At 44.0% G+C, this 11,221-nt stretch overlaps 1 protein-coding gene across 7 annotated transcripts in view; it reads left to right on the forward strand.

Moving 5' to 3' along the window:
* The window catches only part of CPEB3 (cytoplasmic polyadenylation element binding protein 3), a 225,152-nt gene extending 214,259 nt beyond the window's left edge, over positions 1 to 10,893 (forward strand). For all 7 annotated transcript variants that reach the window (XM_062214070.1, XM_062214071.1, XM_062214069.1 and 4 more), the window contains one exon: positions 6,088 to 10,893. In XM_062214070.1, the coding sequence (XP_062070054.1) occupies positions 6,088 to 6,315 (228 nt within the window). In that variant the 3' untranslated portion in view covers positions 6,316 to 10,893. The remainder of the gene's footprint in view (positions 1 to 6,087) is intronic.
* The last annotated feature ends 328 nt before the right edge of the window (positions 10,894 to 11,221 follow it).

An 11,221-nucleotide genomic window follows, 5' to 3' on the forward strand; every position in this document is an offset into this window, starting at 1 on the left:
TTAGAAACAAAATAAACTTTGAGATTAGTTTGATAAATTTTTATAGTTTTCTTTTTTTTTAAAAGATTTATTTTATTATTTACTTGAAAGACAGAGTTACAGAGAGAGGTAGAGACAGAGAGATCGTCTATCCGCTGGTTCACTCCCCAGATGGCCGCAACTGCTGGAGCTCTCTCTCTCTGCCTCTCCTTCTGTCTCTTTGTAACTCTGATTTTCAAATAAATACATAAACCATAAAAAAGAGAGCGAGAGAAAGGGAGAGGCAGAGAGAGAGATCTCCCATCCACTGGTTCACTCCCCAAATGGCCACAAGGGCCAGAGCTGGGCTAATCTGAAGCCAAAATCCTGGAGCTTCTTCTGGGTCTCCCATGTGGGTGCAGGGACCCAAGGACTTGGCCCATCTTCTCCTGCTTTTCCCAGGCCATTAGCAGGGAGCTGGATTGGAAGTGGAGCAGCTGGAACTCAGTCGGGCACCCATGTGGGATGATGGTGCCACAGGCAGCAGCTTTGCCTGCTAAGTCCTAGCACTAGCCCTTTCACTTGAACTTAAAACAACCCCCAGTGTGAAGTATTTCTACCATTCAGCCTTCTAGGACTGTGAACCAGATCTGAACAGTCAACATCCTGCCTTCAGTTTCTCTGATAACTTACTTTGCAAAAGTTGTGGTTTATGATTTTTTAACTTTTTCATGACAAAAAGTTTGAAGACCTACAAAATTGCAGCGGATAGTGACTCCATAATCCAGTTACAGATATGGACATACAATGTTCTTATCATTCGGTTTCAAAATTTATCAACTCATAACCAATCTTTTTCCATCTATTCCTCTGTCCACTTTCCCACCTTCACCCCAGACTATTTTAAAGTACATCTCAGACGTCAGATATTCTGTATGTGTGTGTGTCTCTAAAAAGGAGTTCTTTACAAATCAAAACTGAGGGTGTAGGGCTTCTTTTGGGAGTAATGAAAATGGAAGTAGATAAAAATACTGATTATTCAGCATTATATGACTTCATTAAATGCCTTTGAACTGTTTGCTTTAAAATGGTTTAATTTTATATGACTTTAACCTCAGTTTAGAGAAAAATAATTTATGGCCTGATGTTGTGGTATAGCAGGTAATGCAACTCCTGTGGTGCTGGCATCTCATATTGATGCCAGATGGGTCCTGGCAGCTCCGGATTCCTGCCTTTGGATTGGCCCAGCCCCAGCTGTTGTGGCCATTTGGGGAGTGAACCAGTAGATGGAAGATATTCTCTCTCTCTCTCTCTCTCTCCCCGTCTCTCTTACTCCGTGTCTCTTTATTTATTTATTTGAAAGTCAGAGTTTTGCAGAGAGGGAGAGGGAGAGGGAGAGGGGGAGATAGAGAGAGAGAGAGAGGTCTTCCATCCTCTGGTTCACTCCCAAATTGGCTACAGTGGCCGGAGCTGTGCCTATCTGAAACCAAGAGCCAGGAGCTTCTTCCAGGTGTCCCATGTGGGTGCAGGGGCCCAAGCACTTGGGCCATCTTCTACTGCTTTCCCAGGCCATAGCAGAGAGCTGGATCAGAAGTGGAGCAGCCAGGTCTTGAACTGGAGCCCATGTGGGATGCTGGTACTGCAGGTGGCAGCTTTACCCACTACGCCACAGTGCTGGCCCCTAGCTCTGTCTTTCAAACAAATACATCTTTTTAAAAAATGACTTAAGCTTTCAAAAAAAAACTACCTGGAGGGGAAAAAAAATCTCCACATATCCACAATCTCATTTTAAGACCTAAACAAAAGTCACCTTTTTGTTCATTAGTTTAATGTTACCGAAAAGGCACTTGTGCTGGACTTAAATCCCCTTAAGTACTCTTTTCATACTTGTGTATGCTATTAATAGCTATTGCCTGTCATCTCCAGCACCTTTCCTTTGCTGGGTGTGAATTCTGTGTGTTCAAAACAGGCCGCTGTCTGACGGCTGCATCCCCTCTTCTAGGCCTCTTGGGGCCCAGCCAAGGTTACACGAGCATCTGCCTGGTGCCAGAGACAGAGTTGTCTTTAGCTCCTGGACTGGAGGTGTCAGTGCCGGCTGTGGAGAGCTCCCTGTGTGCCCCACTTTTGCTTGTGCTGCCCTGTGCTCCCTTTCTCATTGGGATACAGGGAGAAGAGGCCAGACCAGGCACACCGGCCCTAGCCGCCAGCTCCCTTCGCCCGCAGTCTGCCAGTCTATACGGACGGCATTCTTTCCCAGACCTGCCACTGTCCTGTCTCGCTCAGACACTCTCTTCAGGTTGCTCGCAGCTAAGGAGAAATGCTGACCAAGGCAGGACCACACATAAGACATGTCAGATGAGCATGGAGTACTAGGTTCCAGTGAGGCTAGAATAGATCCCTGTGAGACTGAAATAGCTAGGGAAACCTGGGCTCCCAATTGAATTTCAGCAGCATTGCCAAGACTAGCCAGTGCCTGAAGAACCGTCTTCAGCAGGTGGGACCAGGACAGCTGGATATTCAACTGCAAAACAATGACGTGGGGCCCAGTCTCACACTATATCCAAAAATTAGCTCAAAATAGATCAACACTCTAAATATAGGAGTTAAAACCATAAAACTCTTAGAAGAAAATCTAAGTGTAACATCTGGAGCAGGCACTGGGCACAGTGGTTAAGATAACGCCTGTGACTCCCACGTCTCATTTCCAAGTGCCTGGGTTCAAGTCCCAGCTCTGCTCCTGATTCCTGCTTCCAACTAATGTGCACCCTTGGAGACAACAGGTGTTGACCCAAATATTTGGATACTTGTCATTTACATGGGAGACCAAGATTGAGTTCCAGGCTTCTGGCTTTGGCCTGACCCATCCTTAGCTGTTTCAGGCATTTGAGGAGTGAACCTGTGGACAAAGATCTCTCTGTCTGTGTGTCTGTATCTGTCTGTCTTTCTAAATAAATAAATAAATAAATAAATATTTTAATCTTCCTGACCTTGAATTTGGCAGTGGATTATTAGATTGGACATCAAACAGTGGAACAAGAGAAGAAAAGAAAAGATAAATTGGACTCTATAGAATGTAAAACTTCTGTGGGCCAGAGGATATTATCAAGATAGTAAAAATTCAGTCTACAAAATACAAAATCTTTGCAAATCATGTATCTGAGGAAGGTCTGCTATTCAGAATATAAAAATAACACATACAACTCAACAATAAGAAGACAACCAGCCGGCGCCGCGGCTCACTAGGCTAATCCTCTGCCTAGCGGCGCCGGCACACCGGGTTCTAGTCCCGGTCGGGGCACTGGATTCTGTCCCGGTTGCCCCTCTTCCAGGCCAGCTCTCTGCTGTGGCCAGGGAGTGCAGTGGAGGATGGCCCAAGCCCTTGGGCCCTGCACCCCATGGGAGACCAGGATAAACACCTGGCTCCTGCCATCGGATCAGCGCGGTGCGCCGGCCGCAGCGCGCTACCGCGGCGGCCATTGGAGGGTGAACCAACGGCAAAAGGAAGACCTTTCTCTCTGTCTCTGTCTCTCACTGTCCACTCTGCCTGTCAAAAAAAAAAAAAAAAAAGAAGACAACCTAACTTAAAAAAGAGGCAAATAATTTGAATAATCCTTTCTCTATAGAAGATACACAAATGGCCAGCAAGCACATGAAGAGATGCTCACCATCATTAGTCAACAAATGCAAGTCAAAACCCACAGCGAGATACCTCTTCACTCCTCCCAGGGTGACTGTGATTATAAAAATGGAAGACAGTGCACTAGTACTTTGCTGATGGCAGTGTACAGTGGTACAGCTGGCATGGAAAACACTTTGATTAGGCCAGGCAATTCCATTCCAAAATAATTGAAAATAGGAACTCAAATAAACATCCCTACGTATGTGTTTACAGAAGCACCATTCACAAAAGCCAACAGGTGGAAGTCAAAACATCCATCAGTGGATGAATGGATAAACAAAATATGGGAAGTACGCACACATACCAAAAAAAAAAAAAAAAAAAAAAAAAAACCATAGTGGGAAGGAACGCAGTCCTACTGCATGCAGCAGTGTGAGGGAGCCTCAAAGTACGTGATGTGGGGAGAAGCCAGACATCAGAGATCTGTGATTCTGCTGACGGGAAATACTCAGAGCAGGTCAATCCATAGGGATGGAAAGGGAACTGGACACCACCAGGGGCTGGGGGCGCTAATTGCCTAGGGGCTACAGGGCTTCCTTTTCAGGTGAAGAAAGTGGTTCAGAACTCAAGAGAGACGGTTGTTGCACACACTGTGAATGTATTAAATACCACTGAACTGTTCTCTTATAAATTGTTAATTTTATGTGAGGAAAGAAAAACAAAACAACTGGACCTCATTGGCTGCATGAAACATTTGAGCTGACCGAGAGGCTAAGGAAGGCACGTAGATGGGAGGAGAGTGCAAGTGAAAATAGACCCATTCGAGTCGGACTGGAGAGTTGTTGGGAGAGATTGGGCAGATCACTGGGACTCTGACTTGTATTTGAGTTAAAGCCGGGAAGAAATACCCTGTGTTACTATGGCAGTGGAATGCAGCCCTGGAGGCAGTGGGGACGCTGGGTGGCGTTTGACCCGGAGAGGAACAGTGTAGACATGATTATTGAAATGTCAACACGTATGTAGGAGAGGTGAACCAGGGAAGGCTTGGTGGCCAGTGACAAGGCCGTAGGTACTGAACATGTCCAGGCACAAGTTGTGAGACACGGACTGAAGAGGAAGCAGCAGGAACAATATCCATGCTGAGAGCTCCTTAGGTGCCAGACACTGCTTTCTGTAACGTAGCTCATGTACTCCTCAGAGGGACCCAGAAAATAGGAGCTCCTCTTTTCCCCAGGGAGCAGTAAGGGGCCCGAGGCTCGGCGAGGCTGAGGGACTCCCCTCAGTTTGCACGGTCACTAATGGCCTAGACTTGAATCCGGCCAGACTGACTCCAGAGCCACAGGAGATCCGATTGTGATGGGAGATGAGTGTAAGAGCAGCTTTGGCAGCCCACTCACTGACCTGTCTGGTTGAAGAGGGGCATTAGGAGGAATGGGCCATAAAGTTGGATAAAGACATCCTCCTTCTCCCCGCCTCCGTGAGCAAGAGCTGGGAGCAGCCTGAGGGGTGGACTGGGTGGGTGGTGGTCTTCCAAGCAGACCTATCTGGCTGGCAGACGGAGATGGCATGGCCAGAGGTGAAGCTCTAAGGAGGGGCAGAGAGAGGGAGAAGCAGGGAAAGGCCGGGACCCTGTCGCCCCCACACCTGCACCCTCCCGGGATCCATGGCTGGTGCCCTGCCAGGACATCCCCGAGTGGTCAGGCAGTTAGCTCCTCCCCGGAGGCGGGGCGTCCTTGTCTCCCCAGCCCCAGCGCTGCTCTTCCCCACTGGGGCCCTGGCCTCGCGTGCGGGGAGGGCCTTGACCACAGGGCTCATCTTCATGCCCGAATCTGACACGCGGGATGAAAATATTTTTAAGGTTGGTGATGCTCTTTTTCTGAAGTGCTGAGAAGAGGACAGGGGAAATTGTGGGAGTTTGTTCCTCACAACTGGGCTTTATGTCGATTTTCAAATGCTCCGGATGGGGCCATGATGAGAAATTCTCTTGGGGGCCAGTGAAGGCAATGGAGATCGTCCGGGAAACCAAAAGGCCCCGGTTACTGGGGCCGAATCTTCCCATCCCCGCTTCTGCTCCGGGCACGGTGGACAGTGTATATACTTTTTGGAAACCTGGCAAGCGTTGCCCAAGGATGTGTCCTGCCATTTCTGGCTCAGCGGCCTTTGCGCTTCCGACTCCTTTCCCTGAAACCTGCTGCCAGCCTTCGGGACTCGGCCCCGGTGCTCTCCTGAGCTTGTCCCACGCCCTTTCTTCATTCCGCCAGCCCCATTGCTGCAGACGATGGTACAAACCTGTAGGTGTGTGCGTGCAGGGTGAAACACATTGGACACAGAGAGCGGGGGGTGAGGTGTGCCTGAGATCCCACAGCCTGGGAGCATGCAGTCCTCCAGCTGGCCGCCTGAGGGAGGTCACCCGCAGGTGCCCCGGAGCTGACGCCGCAGACTCGCAAAGCAGGAAATGTGTGGGAAGCCTTGCTAAACCTTTTTTCTCTGTCTTTTCTCTTTGGGCCCAGGTGGAAGTGAAGCCATACGTGCTGGATGATCAGATGTGTGACGAGTGCCAGGGCACGCGCTGTGGGGGGAAGTTTGCCCCGTTCTTCTGTGCCAATGTCACCTGTCTGCAGTATTACTGCGAGTACTGCTGGGCGAGCATCCACTCCCGTGCCGGGCGGGAGTTCCACAAACCGCTGGTGAAGGAGGGAGGCGACCGCCCTCGCCACGTCCCGTTCCGCTGGAGCTGAGCCCAGGGCCGACCCAGCCACAAGTACTGGAGTAGCTAACAAGGAGGGAAAAGAGAGGGCACTGCCTCAGGGCTTACAGTGTTCTGGAAATCTGTGCATTCGTTCTTGATTTTTAAAGAAGAAATGGGTCTTTTTATTATTATTATTATTATTATTATTATTTACAGTCATATTACTGAACCCAGTGTCCAGTATAATGCAAAATTGCAGAGTGTATGACGGTACTGATTTGCACTTTGGTTCACAACATTGTCTGCTTGGTACCTTGATTTCTGACACCTGATCTGTCACCCATGACAGCGTGTAGACTGCCATTCTCGTCAGCGGCCATCAGGTTGATGTCTGTGATTCTTTTGTTTGTTGTTGTGTTGTTGTTCTGATTGTTTTTAAACTGGAGCATGCACTTATTTTCAGAAACTTAGAGAGTTGACCCTAGGACAAGCCTTACCAAAGGTAATATTCGTGAGCAGGTGGCAGATGTAGCAAAAACTCCGCAACAATTCAGCAGTTAGTAGTTGAGGTCATTTAGAAATAAGGAAAACCCTTCATGAAGATAAACCTTTAGTTGCTCTCTATTTCGACGTGTAAGGATACCTCATAAGCTGGATCTCTGTTTTTCCTTCATGTTTGATTTTTTGTTTTGCTGAGGATTTTTCGTTAGATCTTTTAGTGTTATGTAAATTTATGCTGCAATAGCTTTTGCTGCTATAAAAATGGTATTATTAATACCATAATACTCTATTCAGGCTAAGGTATCAATTAAAACAAAAACCCAACAACACACTCTTGTGATTTAGGGATAGAATCAAGCTGCCGGAAGAGATGAGAACAGACTTCAGGAGGTGTCAACGGGAGGTCACTACTTCTGACTGCATGTTTACTTAATCAGGTTGCTGCATGCAATAAATTTTATATCCAATGTCTAGTATAAAACCTTCCCACAAATTAAGAATCTATATAAGCTATAAAATACTCATTTTTTTAAAAGAGATTTTTTTCACTCGAAGAATTGGTTATTGACTGGAGGAAGGCATGCCTCGATAAACGGAATGCTTCGGGATGGGAAGAGCCCATAACCGATGACCTATACTACAACCAATATACAACCTAGGCGTAGGGTATTCGTAAAGCAAATTTGTGGATGGTAGATGAAGTACTTTGCGGTGCTCTGTTATATATTGTGCAATTTATTTTATATAGTAAAGTGATTATGTCTAACTGTGATCAAACTTAACTGTTCAAAGCCTCTGTGTCAGACATTAACGAACTTGACCGTTCATAACTGGTATATTAGTAAGTAACACATGAGCTCTTAGTTACAGTCTCCTAGTGCTTGCACCATTTTACATAGCTTCCGACCTTGTCCAGAAAAACCAAAGAGCTCATCTTAGCTTACAAACACTAAGAATATATACAGTATATAGTGATAAGTTGTCAGATTGACACACTAGGAACATTGTAAGAAAGTTGTGTAATGGTGATGCTAAAGAAATGTCTGTACAAAAGAAGATGGCCTGGGCAGAGGTGGTTGTCTGGGTGAGAAATTAACTACTTAATTCCCTGGATTTATCCTGTAAAGCTTGAATAGAATTAAGACCTGCTATTATAACCGTGGACATTTTTTTAGCATTCACTCTTGGACTGCAGATAGTAATATATAAACACACACAATGATTGCGAGACTATGTAAATCTTTTCTTTTTTAATCTTCTTCCTATGTTCTGGAATTCTGGGGACAATCTGACTGGATATGACACTGCAGAATAGACTGAGGTCGCTGCTTCCCGTGCTGTGATGTCCTTGCGTTGTCTGAAGTCGCATTTCTTGTTTCTGTTGCGTTTCCTCCAGTGTTTAGTTGCAATTACTGCCTCTCGAGCTATAGTTTGTTTCCAAAAAGGAAAAACAAAATAGTTTTTTACTGGATTAAAATGCTTATTAGAATCCTCCCTTTTTGATGTTACCTCTGGGCTTTTTTTTTAGTAATGATTGCTTTTTTCCAGCCCAGGTGTGGTTTTGTTTGTTTGTTGTTTTTTTTTTCCCCTATGTTTGTGGTTTTCTTTTTCATCTGTATGAGAAATTTTGTTACGCACTACTACTTTTTGTATTCTAGACAGTTTTCAAAAGTTGGCTGAAGTTTTCTTTGTTTTTAAGGAAAAAGGCATGCTTTCTGACTGACATGATCTTTTGCAATACCTCAATTTTGAAATATAGGAAAGAAAATGATATTTTCTAAGTAAGTTTATTCAGAAAAAATATATATTAATTTAATTCTGCAAGAAAATGATTTAACAGATGGGTAACTTTATTTTTTTCATGCTTATTTGTGTTTTTTGAAAATGAAGAAGTTAGAGCTTTATAACTATAATATTAAAGATCATATCTAACCTACAGAAATCTACCTAATTATGTGAAAGAAGCAAAACTTTTTGAAGAAGCACCCCTCTTTCATGTACTAAAATAACACTGAATTTTAAGAAAAAGCTGGAAGATTGTACAGCATTAAGCTAAAGTGAAGGCAAAAAAAAAAAAAATCAAAAACCAACAACATTGTCGTGAAGAATAGGTTACACAAAACAAACTCCATTTGGTGCTGAAAGTTGTGAGTAGATGGTGGAAACTCCTTTCCCTTAATTTGTATATTTATAACCAAGCGTTGATTGTGCACGACTGACCAGGATTGTGAAAGAGTTCTTCTGTTTGTATTTTTTTAAAGAGAACTTTTTTAGTTTATTAAATTATAACATGTTCCCTTTTGTTTTGTAAATAAATGTGCCCCCCAAGTTCTTAATGTTATATTAAAAGAGAGGGTCCTTCAAGAACATTATTTTTTAAGACACAGAGGTGTTCTGACCTGCAACTTGACTGGGAAGCCCCTGGGTTACACAGGGCCTGCCGTGGCCTTTCCTTGATGCGACACTTGAACTAGTCGATTTTTTGAAGGCTATAACCTAACCTCGACTATTTGTTGTTATGTGCAATACTGTTTGTACTGTTTGTATAAAAAATAGAAAAAAAAAGAAAAGAAAAAAGGCATAAATCTTTATTGCAGATTTATTTTCATTGCAAACTTTAGACATTGTGATTCACTGAAATCATTTTTCTACTGTCAAATATGTACCTTTTCTTCATGCTGGTATTTTTTCAATAGTGATGTAGCCTTTGTACTGAGAAATTTTCATTGTTATTTTTAGAAAGATTTTTTGCTAAGAAAAAAATTAAACATATTTACATATTTTTCATTTTATTTCGTATTTTCTTTAAGGAGTGCTTTCTCAATCATTAATAGAGTTGTTTCTGGGAGGGACTTTCATATCTGGTCAATGTCATAATATTATTTTCTATTTTTACTTGGAATAAATTAATTTTATGATGCTAATTCTTTAAAAGTTTATTTTTTTCATTTTCAGTTATTTTTGAAGCTAAAACCTTTGTAATACTGTTACTAAAGTGTCTAGTTTTTTGAAACGCAAAGCTTTACGTATTAACTTGCTGATGTGGTTTACAGTAGTGTGACAACGATGCAAATGGTTGGTTATGTAAAGTGATTGCAAATGTCTTGGATCATTGGGTAATAAAATGGCAGAATGAGCACAACATGTGAGATTTTGAAAAGCCTTTTCCTTTATGACAGTGGTTCAGCATAAGACTAGGGATGTCACAGTACAGTTCTCTAGGGATGTCACCGTGCATTTATACAACACCAGGTGCAGCCAAGTCCGTGGCCCCAATAATCAAGTCACCCCCATGGAAACACCACCGGGTTACAGCCTGGCTAGGTCAGCAGAATGTCTCATTGCTTTTCCTCCTCTAACTCTTTATTATGTCCTGTGTGTGTGCACCTGTGTGTGCGAGTCTGCCACCAACTGCTGTCCGTGTGTGAGATGGTGCCTTTCTCTCCTGAATCTCTCCCTGCATCTACAGTGGTGACGTCCGTGGGTTCGTGAGAGTGGCTCAGAGAGCACCGCCACCTTCTGTGGAGTGGACACTGCCACTGCAAGGCCTCCACTGTGTCGCCTCCCTGTTAGGCTCCGGTGGTGGCACTGAGCAAGCACCCTCGGATGTCACCACTGTATATGGACACTCTGTAGATGTGCTGTCTTCTGCCTCCACACCCCTGCCTGCTCCCGCCGCCATGGTGCCCCTTGTTTGTCTTTTGTTGTGGCAACACTTCCTTCCTATCCCCTCCTCCCCAATCCGTCCGCCCCCCTGCTTCTTTTCCAACACCCGCCTCACCTGGAAGCCGTGCTGTTAACGCAGCGTGTCATTGCAATGGCACCGAAAATGAAAACACAAAAATTCTACAACTGCAAAACTGGTGTTGCGTAAACAGAACATCCAATGACTTGCTCTAGATGGATGGTGTGTTTCTACCAGTCCTTGATGGCCTCGGCCAGTTCCGTTGCCACGGAGACGAGGTGAATCAATAACCTGGAGAAACCTGTGTCCAGAGTTGGCTCTTGGGTGCGCTCTGTGTATTCAGTTTTGTAAATACTATATAGATTAGATCAAGTTGTGATGTAAAATTTTAACTCAAATTGGGTACTACTGGTTGGAATTTTACATTAACTACAAATAAATGATTAGGAACTGAAGAAGAGAAATTGGAAAATTCTTGCTTAGTGGTATAAAGATTATGCTTAGATTTCTGCCTATATCTTGTGTTTTATAGCTTGTTAGTGAGGCATGGGCTAATGCAGAATGTACTGCACTTATGCAAGTAGCAAATAACTGCTAGTTTTCATTTTATCTATTATATTAGCAACAAAATGGCATTTAACTGGGTAAAGCTCCTACCTAAGTATTTGAGTATTGTGACATCTCTACTTGCAAGGTTTGAGTGAAAGATTAGTCACAGATTAGTGAAAAAAGTATCTTTTTGTTAAAACTGGCTTATTTGTACGGATTG

Source organism: Lepus europaeus, chromosome 17, assembly GCF_033115175.1.
Source record: "Lepus europaeus isolate LE1 chromosome 17, mLepTim1.pri, whole genome shotgun sequence".
Classification (NCBI taxonomy): Eukaryota; Metazoa; Chordata; class Mammalia; order Lagomorpha; family Leporidae; genus Lepus; species Lepus europaeus.